Consider the following 21,109-nt stretch of genomic DNA (forward strand, 5'->3'; position numbering starts at 1 on the left):
TAAGCCCATGCCCTGCTGGATGTGGAGGGGAGATTTTGATCTGCCAGTAAATAACAGATGGGATTAGTTTCGTTCAAACAGTGTCTTTGGGGGTAACTCGGTCTCTCTCTCTCTCTCTTTTTTTTAATAATAAATTTATTTTTTATTGGTGTTCAATTTACCAACATACAGAATAACACCCAGTGCTCATCCCATCAAGTGCCCCCCTCAGTGCCCGTCACCCAATCACCTCCACCCCCAGCCCTCCTCCCCTTCCACCACCTTAGAACTTGGTCTCTCTTAAGTAAATGCTGCTTCTCTTTCCCCTTCCCCTTCATTTTTCCGGATGGTATCTGGGAGTATGGGAAAGGGAAGGCACACTCATATCTGTGTGGTAGGAGGAAAGAGTTGCCTTGGATCCCTGTGAGCAAGTCCTTGTACTGTCCTCTGGTTCTGTCATGAAATACTGGGTCTGATTCCTGAGTTCTATAATTATCAGCTGAGATGCAGTGCGTCTAATCTGGTCTTTGGAGTGTGATGCAATCACCCAGAGCTGAAGTCCATGGTCCCAACATTTGCCTTGTGCCACAAAGTCCTACCTCTGCAGGATTTTCATTTCAGTTCTCTGTGCAAGCCTCTACAGTACTTCCTCATGCCTTCATGGGGAAGAGGGAAGCTTTTGATCTCCTGCAGAACAAGTATAGGCTGTAAGGGACTGGGTATGTTATCCTGGTTTTCACTGGCCTAGATTCTGCCCTCCATCATTGCTACACTATTGTTCCTTCAGTATTTTGGACATGATGAAAAGCCAAGTGCAAGGCTTCACCTAAGCCTACAGGCAGCCTCCCTTGTGGACCTGAGGAAGTGGTCCACAAGTCTCTGATGTTCTTGGGTTCTTCATAGTCTCCATATTTGCCTTCTGTAGCTTCCCCTGGTCAAGATCTGGATGGATTGGGGAGGATGGATAGGGGAAAGTGAGAACCCTGAAGCCTTCTGGCCCTCCTTTCTTTCCCTCTTCTGTTTCTCCTCTCCACATCCCTGCAGGTTGGAAAACACAAGTGTGACTTTTATTTCCTCTTCCTTTTTTCTAGGGCAGTGACTCTCATGGTCTGGACATCACAGGTAGGTGGGGTTTCATCCCTACAGTAGGGAAGGAGCACCATGCTCTGAGTGAATTAGGCATGGCTTTTGATATGAGGGCTGCAGGACAACGGTGAACTAGGGCCCTCCAAGGACAATTATATTGATGGTCTATCCCTTGAATTTTAGCTGTTAAAAGGTTAAGACACTCTACTTTGCAGGGATGCTTTGTGCAAGCATCCTAGTTGCTGGTTCTACTCTACTACCCTCAGGTTTGCCCACTTCTCTTTTTCAAATATTCAGAGTGCAAATTCCTTTCTATCCTTTCTACATTGGGGTGATGGCACTAAGATCTGCTCCCTTACCCCCAGGCAATCTGTGGGCATGCTCTCCTGGCAGTACATTTCCTACAGCCTGCTTTACTTAATCTAGAAGAATGCCACATTTGTATGTGCCCTTGCATATGCACCTGCTTCTCCAGGACACTCCAAGAGGTTCTTGGCACTCCAAATTTGCTTCCTTCCAAGGTCTCCCTGCCAGGTGAAATGTTAGTAACATACCATATGCACATTTATAAGTGAAATTCCACAACTCTTTACTAAGGTTTTTTTTTTTTTTTCTAGCTGCAGCATAGTCTGTACAGCTTTAATTTCTGAAGACCAGTGGGTGTTTTTGCAATACTTGGAGTTAGTTCCTATTTGTTTCCCTGCTTTCAGGCTGTTCCCCAAGGCTTACCTGGCACATATGAAGGCCCATGAGAACATCAACTATTCTGTAATAGTTACCACAATGCTACCAAATCTCTATTTTTTTTCTCTAGAATTTGGGTGGATTAAATTTTTGGGCAGGGCATACTGTAGAACACCTTTATGTAATTCTATATAAGGTGGGCGGTATTATCTTCATGTCCAACTAGATGCTCTATGGGAGATGGCATGAAGAAGTGAGGGGTGGCTAATTGGGCTAGCACTTACCTAAGAGAGATCAAGTTACCCCCAAAAGACTGAACCAGAAGAGTCTATTAATAGTAGAATAACACCTTCTCTGTCTCCTAGATGGGATGCTTAGAGTGTAGACTACTCTAAACTCGCAGGGAGCCCTCCCTCTGTCATGATCCACTGCCCTTCACCAGGGAATTAACACTAGTTCTGGGATCCAGGTCCCTTTGGATGATGGAAGGCAATTTCCTCTTTAGGCAGACTGTTCACAGCCTGTGCATATGGAGAATGGTTCACAAATGTCCAGGCACTGCATTTGATAGGGCACTTTTTCCCCTATTTTTTTTTTAAAGGATTTTAAAATTTGACAGAGTGAGCACAAGCAGGAGGAGTGGCAGGCAGAGGGAGAGGGAGAAGCAGGCTCCCTGCTGAGCTTGACATGGGGCTCAATCCCAGAACCCTGGATTTATGATCTGAGCTACCCAGGCACCCCATCCCTATTTCTTAAGTCCTGAATTTTCCAACTCAATGTCCAGTCAGTTGGGGGCCTAGTTTGGTAGATATGAAACCCTAATTCATTTTTTCAGTTTGGGTGCTCAAGGCAAATGAACCTTCACAATTTACTAAGAATCAAAGAGAAAGCCTTCATTTCCTTCATCAGATTTTGCAATAGGAAATGAGGCAGTGCCATGGGCTGCAGGGCAGCAGCAGCGGTATGGTGTGAATGACATCATGCTCACGGTGGTAGAAACCTGTTTTTTTTTTTTTTTCCTGAGTAAGCAGACCTGGGTCAGACAGACAGCAGGCACTGCTGCTCAACCTCCATCCCATAATACTTTTTTGCTCTCTTCTACCAACTAATAAATGATAGCTATCGCTTACTGAGCACTTACAACAAGGCAGGTACTGTGCTAAGCATTTCCAGGAATTTCTGGAGGCAAGTTCCTCAAACTTCGAGTTTATTTCCTCATCTGTAAAACTGGCATAAAAACCTCACAAGGCTATTTTACTAACTATATATCCTTTAGCACGTTGTCTGGCACATTATAAACACTTAAATCTAATTGTTGCTATAAAGTTTTTATTGGGCTTTTTATCTGAATTTATATTAGGAAACTAGGCATTAAGTTCCAGGCTGTCTGCATCTATTCAGTTCCTGAATTCAGAGAGGGAGGGATACCAAGTTATGAGAAGATAAATGAGTATTAGGTTCCTGAGTTTAGTGAGAGATACCTGTATTTTTAAATGCTTTTATAAATTACAGTCACCCTCTAAGATTCTGGAATCCCTGCCTGAGGTTGAGAAGTAAGTGGCACGTACCTTTTTTGCAAATTTTCCCAGAAAGCAGAGAAATGTGGCTCTTCACGAATTTCTAAATTATCATCATGCTGGCAGAGTTTAAGGTGGGCAAAAAGGCAAAACAAAATACCAAACCCAAAAATCCTTTACTTTCTTTCTAGTGAGAGGGTATTCCTTGCCCCTAATTGGTGACTCACAACCTAATTTGAAATACAGAATAATCACAAAAAGAGAAGACTGTAGGTCCATGGCACTGTAGGCTCAGTGTCCAGAAATGGTTTGGGTGAGGTGGAAAGTGTACTTCCCTTAGGCCTAGAACAATCTCAAAGCATTCACAGCAGGGGGTGAGTGAAGGTGGGCCATTGGCTGAAACTGGCAGAGCCAGCAAGACCTGTACAGGTGGTGGGATGCCTGCGTGGCTCAGTGGTTGAGCTTCTGCCTTTGGCCCAGGACATGACCCTGAAATACCGGGATCGAGTCCCACATCGGGCTTTCTCCATGGAGCCTGCTTCTCCCTCTGCCTATGTCTTCTCCCTGTCTCTCTGTATCTTTAATGAATGAATGAATAAAATCTTAAAAAAAAAAAAAAAAAGAAGACTTCGACAGGTGGAGAAAAGTGGCATCCCTGGAAAGAGGACTGGTTTGGCCAAGGGAGGCGCAATGAAACCAGGTTGAAGAGTGTTAGAGGTCCCCTCAGTTTGAAAGAAGAACAGATTATGGGGTACCAGCAACATTAGTACCACCTGAGATATGAGAAAACAAACTTTATATTATGAAATATACTTTAAAAGAACACATAAACATATACAAATAATTGAGCTTTTTTTTTAATTTTTAGAAAGATTTTATTTCAGAGAGAGAGCGAGCGAGTGCACAAGCATGAATAGGCAGAGGGAGAGGGACAAACAGACTCCTCGCTGAGCAGAGAGCCTGAGGAGCAGGACTTGATCTCAGGATCCTGATATCATGACCTGAGCTGAAGGCAGACATTTAACCGAATGAGCCACCCAGGGGCCCCATAATTGGGCACTTGTAACCCAAATCTTGGAAGTCTTCTGTGGGCCTGACCCGGGTGGCATCCCTCTCCTTTCCCTCGAGCCAATCACCAAACTGGATTTTTTTGTTTCCTTGCTCTTCTTAGGTATTGAATACAGAAAAGCTTATTCAACTGTGCCTATTTTTGTCCTTTTTGTGAGTACAATCATAGTGTATGTATTCTCCTGTTATTTTGTTTCTATTGTTTTGGAGATTCATCTTAGTTTTTTAAATAGCTGTAATAAGTACATTTTTCTGTGGATGTTTTTACATTCCATTTGGGTGGCTTCCTTTAGTTATTATAAGCATACTGATATATTTTTATATATATTACTTGGAATATATGTACAAGAGTTTACTTAGGATATATACCAAGGAGTGGAACTGTTGGACTGCAGGGGAAGCACAGGTTCTATTTACTAGGTAATACCAACCTCCTTTCCAAAGAGGTTGCACCAAGTGATGTTCTAACTAGCAAAGTCTGAATTTCTGCTGTGCTTCATCTTGGCCAACACTTGGTATGATCTGGCTTTTAAAATTTCCCCATCTGGAGAGGGTGAAATGGAATCTCATTTTAGTTTTAATTTGCATTTTCTTGGTTACTAATGCAGCTGGGGTTTATATTTTCGAGCCCCTAAAATACTGTTGTGGAATCAATCTTTTTTTTTTTTTTTTAAAGATTTTATTTATGTATTCATGAGAGACACAGAGAAAGAGACAGAGACACAGGCAGAGGGAGAAGCAGGCTCCATGCAGGGAGCCCAACATGGGACTCAATCCTGGGTCTCCAGTATCAGGCCCTGAGCTGAAGGCAGCGCTAAACCGCTGAGCCCCCCAGGTGCCCATGTGGAATCAATCTTAATGAACTACTTTAAGAATTTACTTTGTTAGTGCTATAAATTACTGGAATGTTTTTTCTTTTTTTAAGATTTTATTTATTTATTTATTCATGTGAGACACAGACAGAGGGAGGGAGGGAGACAGAGGGAGAAGCAGGCTCCTCGCAGGGAGCCTGATGCGGGGCCTGATCCCTGGATCGGGATCACACCCTGAGTGGAAGGCTGATGCCCAACCACTGAGCCACCCAGGTGTCCCTGTTTTGTTCTTATAGTTAAAACAACACACATAAAACAAATGTGTGTTGCACCTCCAAACATCTCCCATACCTTACTCTGTACATTTGCATACATGCACATTATAGACTGAATGTGTGTATCTCCCCCAAATTCATATACTGAAATCCTTACCTGGAACATGCTATTAGTATTATTTTCTGAAGGTAATTAGGTCGTAAGGGTGGAGCCCTCATAAATGGGATTAGGGCTTGCTCCTGCTCTCTGTCCTACAAGGATATAATGAAAAGATGGCCACCTACAAGCTAGGAAGAGGGCTCTCACCAGACAACAGATCAGCCAGCATCTTGATCTTAGACTTCCCAGACTCCAGAACTGTGAGAAAAAGATATTTGCTGTTTAAACAAGCAGTCTATGGTAATTTGTTATGGTAGCCCAAACTAAGTAGAGCTGAAATCTAATTTATCTACAACTTGCTTGTTTACCTAATTGGATTATCCCATTCCAGTATGCATAGATGTACTTCATTCTAACTGCTGTATGATATTTTACAGTATGAATGACCCACAGTTTCATGGTCTCCTCTTTTAAAAAAATTTTTTTGAACACAAGTAATATTTGGGTTTATAAAATCTAATGTGTACAAGAGCATATTCTTCTTACTCCTCTTCCTCAGCAAGTCAGTAGCACTCCCAGAGGCAATCAAAGTTAGCAGTTGCAATAGAGATTGGCCAGATGCTGACCTTTCCCATTTCTTCTTCCTTGAGCACACAGGAAGTCATGTTCTGGTTTCCTTGACCTAGGTTGGGGTCAGACAATCAGGTCTGATCAACACAACATGGAAGAAAGTAACAGACACAATTTCCAGTGTTCACCACCTTTTGTGGTTTTCTCTTAGCTAAACAGCTGGCTGAATGCTGAGAGTCCACTGGAGGACTCCAAGGAGGCCCTAGAAGATAGTGCCACAAGACATCAGAAGCCAAAAATCTTAGATTCTCTGCTTGAAGGAAAGGTACTAGGGACTTTAGGTGAGAAATAAGCTTTTGGGTTAAACTAGCCAACTTTTGGGGTTGTAATTTTAGCTAGCATTAATTAAAACACACACTTTTCTTATGTATCCTGAAATGTTTCATATTAATATACACAAGCAATTGCCAATCCTCTATTGACATGTAGATTGTTTCCAGTTTTTCCCTATTACAATGATGCTATGATAAACAACCTGATGAGGTAGGTTTTTAGACATAGTAAACCCTTAAGAGTAATGTTTGAAATGGAGCAGGTCCCTAGGAACCTGCTCCACCTCAGTGAGGTATTTCCCATCTTCTGGTTAATTTGGCTTGAACTCATCAAGTTGGCAGCATTGTGCCAGTCTGGGTGAACCTCGAACTACTCTCTGGCTCAGAACCCAGCTTAATGCTGAGATTCTCCTTTCTGCACAGACTGATTTTTTTCCTACGGTAACCTTTGCACCTACCTATTTCTTACAGGTTCTGAGTGCCTGTCCTCTTGAACATTTATTTCCTGGGTTTACCAAGATACCAGCTTCTCACCAGGCCCCATACTCCTAGTTTGTAGAAGTCTCCTGTACTCTCATGCTCCATCTATTTATTCAACATGACACCTGAAATATGTGCCTATGTGGAGTACTGTTCCAGGCACAAGGGAGGAAGCACAACTACGTAAGGTATGAGTGTTGTCCCCTCTCCAAACAGCAGATAATGTTATACCACATGTAACGTGTAATAACGGACTCAAGATGAGGGGGGCAGGTTCTAGCAATCTACAGTTGCTCCTGACACTGACATGGGACTGCTGAGAAAACTGGTTTACTTTTTTAAAGATTTTATTTATTTATTCATGAGAGACACAGAGACGTAATCAGAGATCTACATCATAGACCTCCCTGCTGGGAGCCTGCTGTGGGACTCGATCCCAGGACCCGAGGATTATGACCTGAGCCAAAGGCAGATGCTCAACCACTGACCCACCTAGATGCCCCAAGAAAACTGCTTTATAACAAATACATAAAATTGTGCTTTTCTTTTATTTTTTTTTAAAGATTTTATTTATTTATTCAGGAGAGACACGCAGAGAGAGGCAGAGACACAGGCAGAGAGAGAAGCAGATTCCGGGTAGGAAGCCTGATGCGGGACTCGATCCTGGGACTCTAGGGCCGAAGGCAGATGCTTAACTGCTGAGCCACTCAGGCATCCCAAAATTGTGCTTTTCTTTATTCAGGTTACTTATATAGGATACACATAAATTTCTAGACTTCAACATTTTTATTTAATTTTATTTATTAAAACTGTAGTTACCACTTCAAGGCATTGCTAGTCCTAAAATTAGTCCTTTTTCCTCTATCCTACAGGTGCTAAAAAAGCAGAACACAATGCAAGTAAGCTGCTCAAAGGCAAGAAAGAAGGGGAAGCATGAATATACCTTCCCTCTAGGTTTCTCAGTCCAAGTAGCCATTCTCAAGTTTTGGGTCGTAGATGCTGTCTATACACTTTGGGCTTACTCTGGAGTTTGCTTTCAGAGCATTCTAGTACATGAGGAAGATTGCCTATGTCTGTTGCCTGAATGCATTCTCTGACTTTAGGAGAATGTTTCCCCAGCACTGAACTGGGTAGAAGTACAGGAGCATTAACACTCTAAGAGGGAAAGGATGTGGTGGGTGGCTACCTTTACTCTTTGGAGGAAAATTCTGGGGGTGTGTTCCAGTTTCTCATTTCACAGCGTGACTGAGCCCACACAGGAACCCCTCATTAATTCATCCTTTAATGGCTTTCCTTCCTGTCATCAGAGTGCCTCTTAGCACCTCCTAAATAAACTATTTGCATCCAAATCCTGGGTTCAGTGCTTGATTTTGGGAGAAACCAAAACTCAGACAAGAACTTCTTTGTAAATGTCTGGAAAAGTAAGATCTCCCTCCCTAGGAAAATATGTCATACTTTCAAGAAACGTAGGTAGGATTTGGTGAAATTTTGGTATTAGGACCAGGCTTCCAGAATCACCCTAACTTCTCTCCCTCCTCCCACTCCCCATCCTCCAAAAGGTTACTGAGGGAGCCATATACTAGGACCAGCAGCCTAACAGGAATGAAAGTATCATTTTAATAGCTTCAAAAGTGCCTCAAACCCCTTTCACCTGTTTTAACTATTCTCTGCTACGGCTGGCTTCCTGTTTTCTCATAGAGGGTGTTCTCCAAACTCCTTAAGTATCCTCTAGCACAGTATACAGATGGATCTGATCCATAATGGTCTGACTTACAATTTTTAGACTCTGATGGTACGAAACTAATACACATTCAGTAAACTTGTACTTCAAATTTTGAATTTGGATCTTTTCCCAGGCTAGTGCTCACAGTATTTTCAATTTATGATGGGTTTGTTGGGACATAACCCCATCATAAGTTGGAGATCTGTACCGGTCTTTTCTACATGATGCTTTATAACATATTTACCTATGTATCTGCTTCGTTGTTTACTGTTTCTCTACCAAATTATAAGCTCCATGAAAACAGGAACCAAGGCACTTTGTTTACCGCTGTACACTCGGTGTTTATGACAGCACTCTCACACGAAAGATACTCCAGAAGTTGAGAAAGAGGTTGAGGTTTGGGCTCCTGGGCTCAAACAGCCACCAATTCCCTGCTATTAAAAACATGGGAGTCTTAACCTCTATCAGGCCACATGAAGAAAGCTCTGAAGACAGGCAAAATAAAATGACCAGATCTGCAGAGCGTATCCTGGCTCAACTACACCATGAAGCTGTGTGTGTGTGTGCAGAAGGCAGAGAACCCACTAATGAATGTAGAGTGGCCCTCCCTGCCCACCAAGAATGTGGGTCAATCAATACACTAATTTTCACTATTAGGTTAGTAGCTACTTTCCATGGGGGAAGAGGTAAGGAGAAAGGTGGTCAAAATCTCTCCCTAGGGCAGCCCGGGTGGCTCAGCGGTTTGGCGCCTGCCTTCGGCCCAGGGCGTGAGCCTGGAGTCCCGGGACCAAGTCCCGTGTCGGCGTCGGGCTCCCTGCGTGGAGCCTGCTTCTCCCTCTGCCTCTCTCTCTCTGTCTCATGAATAAGTGAATAAAATCTTTAAAAAGAATAATAATTTCTTAAAAAAAAAAAAAAAAACTCTCTCCCTGAAGTATATACTACCCTGCATAGAATTTCAAGGGAGTAAAACAAGCAAACAAAAAACGTACACGGCTTCTGAGGTCTGTCCAAGGCCCCTGCAGGCTAACCCTCCCAGGTTAACAATCTCTACGGATTCTTCTGTTGGTACAAACCTTGAGATCGCTACTCTTTACCGTCAGATGTTTAGCTCCCATCTGACATATGTGCTCCTCATCCCTCCTCTCCCTGCAAAAAGGAAGGCAAGGTATGGCAGCCAAGGCGTTCGTGGTCATGACCGAAACCAATTCCTGCAGCAAGGCCGGTGTTCTGCTTTCAAACTCGCGACGGGAACGGCCTATCTTCCCAGTCTCCGCCTGTTGAAATCAGGGGACGACTGCAGGGCCTGGCACAAACGCCGCCTCTTCCACCAAGCAGGTGCAGACCCAGCGGACTTGTCTTGCGGTCAGCGGCCCACCTCCCAGCACAGCCCAGCACAGCCCAGCACAGCCCAGCACAGCCCAGCACAGCCCAGCACAGGGCCCCGGGGCCCCGGCGCCTCGGCGGAGCGCTCTCTCCCTTAAGGACCACTACCGGCCTCACGGACCTTCAAGACGGAACCGCCTCAGCACCTGGCCCAATTCTTGCTGGTGCTTTTTTCCACTTTACCAAGAGCCTTCAATGTTCACCTCAGGAGTTTCCCCAACGGACCTCAGTGGCCAACCTAACAAACTCAGGTTTAGTGAGTCACACGGAAGTCAAGACCCTTGCAACGACGCCGAGCCCCACGGACCAAGCTGCGGCAGGAGAAAAAGCCCAACGTTTCGAGGCTCCGCAAGGCAGGTGCTCACTTGGGCTCTGGGCCCAAAGTTGAGAATGGACAAGACCCCCCTCCCTGCGCAACAACGTGACCCCGAGGGCGGCGACAGACGCTGCGGGGAGCGCTTCCGCCTTGAAAACAGCGTCGTCAAGGGGCAAGCTCCCAGCTCCGTTCGTCCCGCAGCTCAAGGCCTTTCATTCCAGCAGGCAGTTGTCCACACCCCAAGGCTACCCCACCCAGCTGCGCCGGGCGGCTTCTCCACACCCGGACGAGCCGGTGGCACGTCTCGAGGGTGTGACGGTTACGCCGTGACATCACGCGGCAGAGAAGGGCAAAGCGACCACGGCACCGGCGATTCTGAAGCGGCCCCGGCGCTGAGAAGCGCGCCGAGAGTCTGGAGGAGGGATTAACTTTGACTGACGTCCGCACCCACCCATGGCCTTTCCGAGTCCTCCTCAAACAAACCAATCAATGAGACGACGGAGACGGCAACGTGCCCCAGCCGCCAGGAACGGCTCCGCCCCCTCCGCTCGGCCGTCGTTCGGTCGCCATGATTGGTGTGGCTACCGTCTTGGTCTACTTTAGCTCTCCTCTGGCTTTCCGATACCCTCTCTGAACTTCTCCCTAACCATTTGTTCCCTCCCACTGTCAACTTCTACCTTCACGGGATTCTTGCTAGCTCGGGTGCCTGCGCAGCCACACTTGAGATGGCGGCCGGAGGCGGGGCCACGGCTGGGCCTGCCCGGCGCGGTGACGTCAGCGCGCTGCGTGTCGGCAGGTGGAGGGAGAAGGGAAAGTTTGGCCCGTGCGTGGGGCTGGGGTTGAGGGCGGGACGGAGGGGTTGGGCCCGGGCGAATACCCTGTAGCTGCTGCGGCGGAGGCCGAGGCCGGGACCTGGGCCGGGCGAGGAGTGCCGGCCGCCGGGGAGCAGTGGGCGAGGTCCGCCGGAGCTTCGAGCCCCCGCCGCTCTGCCGCGCGGTGACCCCGCGCCCAGACGCCGTCCGACCCGTGGCTGTTCCCGAGGCGGTTGGTGGGGGCGCGGCGGCGGCGGCGGCGGCGGCGGCGGCGGCGGTTGGGGGTGGGGGAGGCGCGGCGAGGAGACGAGAGAGGTCAGCGAGTTTGAGGGAGGATCGCGAGCCGCGCCGCCGTCATGTCCGAGGACTCGAGCGCCCTGCCCTGGTCCATCAACAGGGACGATTACGAGCTGCAGGAGGTGATCGGTGAGAGCCGGCGCCGCCGAGGGAGGACCCGCGGGAGCGCGGGGAGGCTCGTGGGCACCCGCGGGGCGGGGGGAGGCTCCGGGTTTGTGCTGCGCGCCAGTGAGGCTGGCGGGGCTCGGGGGAGATGTGGGCAGTGACAGATACTTGAACCGGAGCGATAGACGGGTCTGGGAGGGGAAGAGCAGTGCGGGCACAGGACAGGCCTTTGGGAGGCTGTGCGAGAAGCGGCTGTTGGGGTTGTGGGCACAGCTCCCTATTTGGGGGGTCGTCTGCAGGGGGTTTTAGTGCATTCCCGCGCGGGTGTGACAACACCTAAGTGCTCACGAAGTGCCAAACGTTGCCGGGGTGGAGCTGGGGGAGCTGGAGATCCTCTCTAGAGGAAGCTGAAGGTACCGGGCTCCGCGCTGCGTAGACACAACTTCCCGCTGTTGGAGACGGACTTTCTAGTCAGGGAGGTAGGCATTGAATAACCAGACAAATAGAAGGAATTGCAAGGTTTGGCAAGTGCTAGGAAGGAAATAAACAAGATGTTCTGATAGCGGGTGACCTGGAGACCTGGTTAGGGTGATTTCAAGGAAAATGCCTTTTCTGAGGCGTTGACATTTAAGAGGAGCGCGGAAGGATGAGAAGCAGCCTTAGGGTTCCAGGGCAGATTTTTCCCTGCCGAGGGATGAGGAAGTGCAAAGGTCCTGAGGAGGGAAAGAGCTTGATGTGTTTCAGGACCTGGAGGAAAACTGGCAAGGGTAGAAGGGGGATCTTCGCAGGCATGGTAAGGATTTTAGAATTTTGAGTGTGTTGGAGGGCTTCAGGCAGAGGCAGCGTTATTTGACGGATCTGGCTGCTGTGTTTGGAGTGGTTTTGAGGTCCCGGAATACCAGTTGGCAGGGACCAAAACTTGCACAAATGTGGATTGTAATTCTTAGGCACCAGGGATTGGGGGGGGAGGGCGGAGACTTGGGATGAGGGGAGTATTTGTTGGACAACAATAATCCAGTGACTTTAGAAATCAAAAGGGGGTGGGTTCAGCTACACAGAAGCTGGGTCTAACTGACATGAGCAGACCCCTCTGTACGGGAGGAAGGAGATTGTCTGCTTTGCTAGATCAGCATCCTGTCCTATAATTAGTTTTATAACAAAGACTGGCTGAAAACTGTAGCTGTCTTAGAGGTGTGTTTATTGCAGTGTGTCTGTATTTTAGGGAAACTTTATACCTTTTTTTTTTTTTTCTTTTTTTGCCTCTTGTTTCAAAACAAATCTGGGCTAAGTTTTATCTGAAAGAAATCACATCTTTTTCCTTACGCCACGTCATACCCAGTGTCCTTGCTGGGTGTTCGACATATACCGGTTGTTTCTAAAGACAGGTAGCTAGGTCTCTGTCTTGATTGTTTCTCAGTCCCTCAGTCAATATCCTATGAGGAAGAAATTAAGTGAGAGATTTGAAAATGATGTCTGAAAAGTAAAGGAGGAGGATCTCTGTCGTTGTTTTAGAAGAGGAATTTTGCCTTCCTTTCTGGTACAGTATACATCTTTCTGTGGTCATTTTTTTTTTTTAATTTTTATTTATTTATGATAGTCACAGAGAGAGAGAGAGAGAGAGAGAGAGGCAGAGACACAGTCAGAGGGAGAAGCAGGCTCCATGCACCGGGAGCCTGATGTGGGATTCGATCCCGGGTCTCCAGGATCACGCCCTGGGCCAAAGGCAGGCGCCAAACCGCTGCGCCACCCAGGGATCCCTCTGTGGTCATTTTTTTATGCCTAGTAGTTAAGATGGCTCTAGAGATTTTAGAGATTTATTGGCTCTAGGGTTCTAGAGATTTTAGAGATTTATTAATTTGTTATCCTCAAGCAAGTAGGGTGTCTGTGAATGGGCAAAAGAGAGTCTCAGTCCTCAGGGATAGGGTTAGTTTTCATCTTAAGGTGGGCCATAGGTAAAAGGTTAAGGACTATAATGTGATTTGACCATCTTATTTTTATTTATTTTAAAATATTTCATTTATTTATTTGAGATAGAGCGAGAGACCGAGCACAGGAGCTGAGGTGAGGGGCAGAAGGAGGGGGGAGAAGCAGGCTCTTCGCTGAGAAGGGAACCTGACGATGCATGGAGTTCCATCCCAGGACCCTGGGATCATGACCTGAACTGAAGGCAGATCTTAACTGCCTGAGCCACCCTTGCAGCCCTTCACCATCTTATTTTTAAAATTAACTTTACTGAGGTATAATTTAGTGCTATAAAATTCACCCATTTTTAAGTACAAAATTCAGTGTTTTTTAGTAAATTTACTGTGCTGTGTCCCAGCCAGCATAGTCCAGGTTTAGAATATTTTCATCACCCAGTAAGATCCTTGTGCTTGTTAACAGTTAATCGCTGTTCCCACTCCCAACCCCAGGCAACCACAAATCTTTCTGTCTCTATAGATTTGCCTTTTCTGGACACTTAATATACATGAGATCATAATAACATATTGTCTTTTGTGTTTGGCTTCTTTTACTTAGCATGATATTTTTTTCATTTGTAAAAACAATTTTACTGGGTTATAACTTATATACCACAAAATCACCTGTATTAAGTGTATAATTGTATAATTAAGTGTATAATTTTTTGGTAAATTTACAGAGTTGTTCAATCATCCCCACAATCCAATTTTAGAACATTTCCATCATTCCAAAAAGATGTCTCATGTCCATTTGCAGTCACTCCCTGTTCCCACCCCCTGCCTCAGGCAACCACAAATCTACTTTCTGTCTCTATAGATTTGCCTTTTCTGGATATTTCATGTAAATATAATCATATAATACGTGATCCTTTCATTGGTTTCTTTGACTTGGCATAATATTTTCTGAAGTTTACCAACGTTGTAGCCTATATCAATACATTATTCCTTTTTATTGGACACCACATGATGGACATTGGGTCGTTTTTGCTTTTTGGCTATTTGGAATAATGCTGTTATGAACATTCACTCATCAAATCTTCATGTGAACATGTTTCATTTTCCTTGAGTGGAATTTCTGGGTCACATGGTAAATTTATGTTTGACTTTTTAAGACATTGACAAGCCTTTTCAAAATCATTTTACATTCCCACCAGCCATGTATGAGAGTTCCTATTTATCTTTGTCAGCATTTGTTGTCTTTGATTATAGCCATCCTGGTGGGTCTGAAGTGGTATCTGGTGGTTCTATTTTGCATTTCTTTAATGACTAATGATGGTGAGCATCTTGTCATGTGCTTATTAATTAGCTTTTCATATATCTCCTTTGGTGAAATATCTATTCAAATGTTTTGCCCATTGGGTTGTCCCTGGGTTGTTTTCTTACTAAGTTAAAGGGTGTGTGTGTGTGTGTGTGTGTGTGTGTGTGTGTGTATGTATGTATGTATGTATGTGTATGATGTGTTTGTTTGATGGTCAGTTCTTCACCTGATAGATGATTTCAGATATTTTTATCCTGGTCCCTAGCTTGTCTTTTCATTTTCTTAATGGTGACTTTCAAGGCCAGAAAGTTTTGAATTTTGATAAAGTTTAATTTATTACTTTTTCCTTTTACTGATTGTGCTTTTTTTGATGGCTTAACTAAGAAATCTTTACTAATCCAACATCACAAAGATTTTCTTTCCCGTATTTTCTTCCAAGTGTTAACAGTTTTAGCTCTTAAATTTTGGCCTCCAGTACATTATGAGTTCATTTTTTTTTTTTTTTTTTTTTTTAATTTATGATAGTCACACACACACAGAGAGAGAGAGGCAGAGACACAGGCAGAGGGAGAAGCAGGCTCCATGCACCGGGAGCCCGACGTGGGATTTGATCCTGGGTCTCCAGGATCGCGCCCTGGGCCAAAGGCAGGCGCCAAACCGCTGCGCCACCCAGGGATCCCTATGAGTTCATTTTTTAATGTATGGTGTGAGATGAGATGAACCATCTTGTTTCACAGATGAAGACACTGAAGCATAAAAAGATAAAATGACTGTCTAAAATCGTAGAGCTAATTAGTGGCACAGCAAATACCTGTGTTCTACTCTCCTGCTGCCTAATTCAGTATCCTTGTTTCTATGTAGGAATTTGATTGGTTTTTATATATTAAATGGACGATAGTGGTTATGGTCTAAGGGAAATTTTGAAGGTTTAAGTGAAATTAATTAGGGGGAATATCCTTACAATGAAAAATCTAATAGATATTTTGAAGGTGACCCTTTTGGATATAGTAGATTTTTCTTCTTTAATTTTTTTTAAAGCTTTTATTTATTTGAGGGAGAGTGAAAGTGAGAGAGATCACAGAGGGAGAGGGAGAAACAGACTCACCGCTGAGTGGAGAGCCCGATGAGGGGGCTCGATTCCAGGACTCAGAGATCATGACCTGAGCTGAAGGCAAATGCTTAACCGACTGAGCCACCTAGATGCCCCGAATTTTTCTTTTGTGTCTCCGGTTTTGTAAATTTTGAATGTCTCCCTCTCATTTGTAAGTTCACTAAAGTTCCTAACATCCTTCCATTCCACGCCTTGTGTCTTCTCTCACCCATCCTCCCAGGAGGGAGGGGGAAAAATGTTTTTCCTTGAATTATAGCTTATTATAAGTACCCAGCCTCAACAAAGTGGTGTAGACTTATTCTGAATTTGCTTCCATGCTGAAATGTTTGGAATACAATGTTTTCTAGTAAGCTATAATCATCAAAATGAATCTTTGTGATTTTTCAAATTACACTTAATTTTTTCTGAGAATCAAATGATTGGAGCTCAGAAAATAAAGGTTTGGAGGATCATTTGAATTTTCTGTTTTCAAAGAATTGTATTTTAAAGCAGTGATTAATTGATGCCTCCTTTCTGATCAAAGTACTTGCATTTATTTGATATGTAATTTTTTTTTTCACCTGCTGCTTAGCCTATAATATTTGTAAGGTTGAGAAGCCTGGAATGCAGTCTGTTGAGCATCAGACTCTTGGTTCTGGCTGAGGTCTGATCTCAGGGTCATGGAACGGAGCTCTGCTTCAGACTCCGCACTCAGAGCTCAGTCTGTGTGGGTTTCTCTCTTACCCTTCCTCAAGACCCCCCCCCCCCCCCGGCCCCATCCCTGCTCTCTCTCGCTCTCTCTTTCTCTAAAATAAATAAAATCCTTAAATATTTGTAGGGTTAGTTGTTTTTCACATTCTATTTTGTTTTCTCTCTTTCTGACAAAATCCTATAGAGAAAAGAAAAATTCCCTTCCTGGAACATAAAAGCATACAGATTGGGAATTCAAAGGACTTCCTTTTAAAGAATTATATCATCTGAAGCACGCTTTGGCAAGATTTGAAGTTCTTTAAGTATAATTACTTGTAAAAGATGTTAGTAGTATTTTCACTATCACTCATTCACCTCTCAGTGTTTTTGAGCTCCATCCTAACCATTATTACTGTATTAGAATTTATAATCAGGTGTTGTACTGTATGACATGTGTTGAAACAGCTGGAAGAGTATGGTCTTAGAGTTGTGTTGACCTGGATTCAAACCCTGGCTTTTCCTTTTATTAGCTGTGTGATCTTAGGCAATTTATATAACTGGTTTTAGTGTCTGCTTTTTGTCTAAAAAATGGAGGTAATGTTACCTATAACATTGGGGCTGTTATGTAGATTAAGTGTAATTGTGTGGAGAAAATGTTTAGTTTGCATTGAATGCACCTTTTTTTTGTTGTTGTTTATAAGATTTTATATTTATATATTAGAGTGTGAGACAGCACTAGCAGGGAGAGTGGCAGAGGCAGAGGGAGAAGCAGGCTCCCCACTGAGCAGGGAGCCCGATACGGGGGGAGGGGGGCTTGGTGTAGGGCTCCATCCCAGGACGCTGGGATGATGACCTTAACTGAAGGCAGATGCTCAACCACTCAACCAACTGAGCCATGCTGGCACCCCTGCATTGAATGTTCCTTAACATAATGACTTTCGTTATCTCTTTTCTCCTCTTATCTCTTTTTTTCCTCCTTATGTTTTGTAATTTTTGGTATTACCATGAAATATGAAATACTGTATGATTTGAAATCTTATAACACTTAAATACTTAGAATCTGTTGTAATATTTAATGGAACATCGCTGCCCCTTTGTTTCTTTCTAGATCTTATTAAAGTTTAGATGGATTTCAGGATTTATGGTGGACATGGTAGTACAGCTACATAAGGCCTTGCCATCTTTGACATTGTCAAGGATATGATATGATGGCAGATAGAGAAAACAATTTGGTGGGGGCTGTGCCATGTGCCTTTTATCTTTTAATTTCCTACATCTTGGAAAGTCTCCATACTCACTGTTTACCTTGGATTAGGTTTTGAAAATTGTTATTTAAGATCTGTTTTTAATAAGGTATGATTTACCCAGCTTTGACACTTTGGTGAAGACAAACTCAATTAGCTTTATTCTCTACTTTCCCTCTCCTTTTTTTTTTTTTTTTTTAAGATTTTATTTATTTATTCATGAGAGACACAGAAAGAAAGAGAGAGAGAGAGGCAGAGGAGCCCGATGTGGGACTCCATCCCGAGACTCCAGGATAATGCCCTGGGCCGAAGGCAGGCACTAAACCGCTGAGCCACCCAGGGATCCTCTTCCCTTTCCTTTATTATTTTTATTAATTGTTTATTAGCCACACATTTTGATATCTAAAGTAGTGGTTTTCAAGTACAGATTCCAGGATCCCACCTCCAGCCCCTCCGTAAATGTGAAAGACATCATACTTTATCAATAGAATGATGTTGAGTGGTTAGTGTATTTTCTTCCCCTGGTCAGGAGACTTAGCTATGGTGATATTATCAGTAAAGGCCAGCATTGGACTAACAACCTCATAGGGCTGTATCAGTTAGGGATTGCATTTGGCTGCATGTAATGGAAAACAAATTATAGTGTCCTAATAAAGTACCTTTTTTCCCTTCTGTAACTGGAGTGGCCACCTATATGCCCTAATTAACCATCCAGTCTCCTAGTTTTTACTTCACTGCACTTAGCATGTAACTGCCATTCTTATAGTTGCAACGTAGTTAGTTGTTCTACACCTAGCCTCATTCTTGTGTTCCAGGCTGGAAGAATATGGCAAAAGGACAGAGGCACATGATGACTGAGTTGGCATCTTTTCAAAGAACTTTCTTTCCTCTAAGCCTCATTCAATGACTTCCATTTCTAGTTTATTGGCCAGAACCATGTAATTTGGCCATTTGCAAGAGAGGCTATGAAATAAAACTTTTTAAGCTGGGCACATTAGTACTTAGAATAAGTCAAACTTCTTTTATTAAAGATGAAGGGAAAATTGTATGTTGCATAGGCAACTAAAAATGTTGGCCTTGGTGGTTTTTTTAAAAAATGAAAATAGTTAAATAATACATTACAAGTAAATAATTTAACCATAGCAAGCAGTTAATAAATGTTAGCTTTAATCTAAAGAAGTAGTTGCTTACCAGTTAAGAGCATGGTGTTGAGTCATCATGTAGTTCTGGTTTCTAGTCTCTACTCTGCACCTGACTAGTTTATGACCTAAGTCTTATTTTTATAATTATTATTGTATTAGATAAAAAACAAAACAAAACGGAAGTAAAGAAAGTGCTCAGTATAGTACTTGGCACACAGAATAAGCGTTCAATAGATGTTAATGCTCATGATGGTAATAATGAGTTCATAGCTTATGCCTGTGAAGACTGGGCCATATTTGTGTTTGCTCTGCCTTAAATGAGTAATTTTTTTCCTTGAAAATGTATGTCACTGCTCAGTTGATTTGTCTATTCAGCAAATATTTATTGAACTTTTGTTATGCTCCAGGTACTGTTCTGGATGCTAGGGATATGTCAGTGAAGCAGACAGAAATCCCTGCTTTTGTAGAGTTTATGATCTAGTAGTGATAAAGAACAAAAACAAAGCAGAGAAAGGAGTTGGAGACTGCTAGGGATAGAGGTGAATTTAAAAAAAAATTTTTTTTAAAGATTTATTAGAGAGAGAGAGTATGGGAGGGAGAAGAGGGAGTCTCAAGTAGACTCTACACTGAGTGTGGAGCCCAATGCGGGGCTCAGTCCCAGGACTCTGAGACCTTGATGTGAGCCAAAATCAAGAGTAGTGAGCCCCACCCACTGAGCCAGCCAGGCGCCCCTGGAAGTGAGTTTTAAATAGGTCAGGGAAAGCAAAAGAAGAGACATTTGATTTTTTTTTAAGATTTTATTTATTTATTCATAGAGACAGAGAGAGAGAGGCAGAGACACAGGCAGAGGGAGAAGCAGGCACCATACAGAGAGCCTGACGTGGGGACTCGATCCGGGGTCTCCAGGATCACGCCCTGGGCTGCTGGCGGCGCTAAACCGCTGCGCCACGGGGGCTGCCCAAGAAGAGACATTTGAGAAAAGACCTGAAGGAGGTGAAAAAAATGAAGATTGTGGTTATCTGCAGGAAGCTTATTCCAGACAGAGGGAGAGGTGAAGGCTCTAAATTGGAATGGAAGCATGCTCATGTGACTAAGGAATAGGAGGCAGGAGTGGCTGGAGCAGAGTGAGATGGGGTGAAGAGGCAGACAGGAGAAGAGATCAGAAAAGTAAGGTGGTGGGGTTGTGTGGTTCTGACCATAAGATGGGATGAAGTCTTGTAAGTCGTTGTGGGTACTTGGCTTTTGGTTTGAGTGAGAATGAAAATCATTGCAGGATTTTAAGCAGAGGATTATTATGACTGTGTTTTAAAGGGGTAATGCAGGCTGCTATGTAGAGAATAGTTTTGTAAGGGTGGAAGGAGAGTTTATTTATTTATCTAGATTTTATTTATTTATTCATGAGAGAGACAGAGAGAGAGGCAGAGACACAGGCTCCCTGAGGGGAGCCTGATGTGGGACTCTATCCCAGGACCTTGGGATCCAGACCTGAGCCAAAGGCAGATGCTCAACCACTGAGCCACCCAGGTGCCCCTGGAAGGAGAGTTTATCCAGTGGAGAGAGAGCACTGGAGTTGGTGAGAAGTAATCAGGTTGCTGGGTATAACATGTTTTGGAGTTAGAGAGTTGCCATTGGATTAGATGTGAAAAGATTCTAAGAGTTTTGGCTGGAGCATCCGGAAGGATGGAGTTACCATCCTTTGAGATGAGAGATTACCAGAGTGAACAGGGGACAGAGATGATTCATTACAAAACCATCAGGCTGTGTGAATAATTACTCAAAGCATATGGCACTGTGTCTTTATTTTCATCTTTTTTTGTATAGAGAGAATAGCATGATTTTTATGATGTTGACTATTCTTAACAGCTGTTTCACCAGTTCTAGAAGCTTTAATTTTCAGTGTGATGCTGACAAGAGAAAAGGGTTTTCAAAAATGTAATTTCCTTATATTTTTCCTTGATTCAGGTGACAGTGCCTTAATCATCTTTCAAAATGAAGAGTCTGGGTACTCTTTAGTGAATGTAAAACCATACTAAATAACATTTAAAATCTTTCGAATATGTATCTGCTATAATGATGTCTGGCCAAAATTTGGAGGAAATTATCTTTAACTGATTTGGTTTATGTATTTATTTTTCTCACAGTTAGGAATAATATCCATTTTTAACTTTCTTTTTTAAGTTTCTGAGTC

At 43.8% G+C, this 21,109-nt stretch overlaps 1 protein-coding gene across 3 annotated transcripts in view; it reads left to right on the forward strand.

The window, feature by feature from the left end:
- The first annotated feature begins 10,759 nt into the window (after positions 1–10,759).
- Positions 10,760–21,109, forward strand: part of OXSR1 (oxidative stress responsive kinase 1) — a 94,809-nt gene continuing 84,459 nt past the window's right edge. For 2 of the 3 annotated variants that reach the window (XM_025461304.3, XM_025461306.3), the window contains exon 1: positions 11,345–11,563. In XM_025461304.3, the coding sequence (XP_025317089.1) occupies positions 11,494–11,563 (70 nt within the window). In that variant the 5' untranslated portion in view covers positions 11,345–11,493. Of the gene's footprint in view, positions 10,901–11,344; positions 11,564–21,109 lie in introns of those variants that run through there. The other variant, XM_025461305.3, reaches the window with a different exon arrangement.

This window comes from Canis lupus, chromosome 23 (genome assembly GCF_003254725.2).
Source record: "Canis lupus dingo isolate Sandy chromosome 23, ASM325472v2, whole genome shotgun sequence".
NCBI classification, from domain to species: Eukaryota; Metazoa; Chordata; class Mammalia; order Carnivora; family Canidae; genus Canis; species Canis lupus.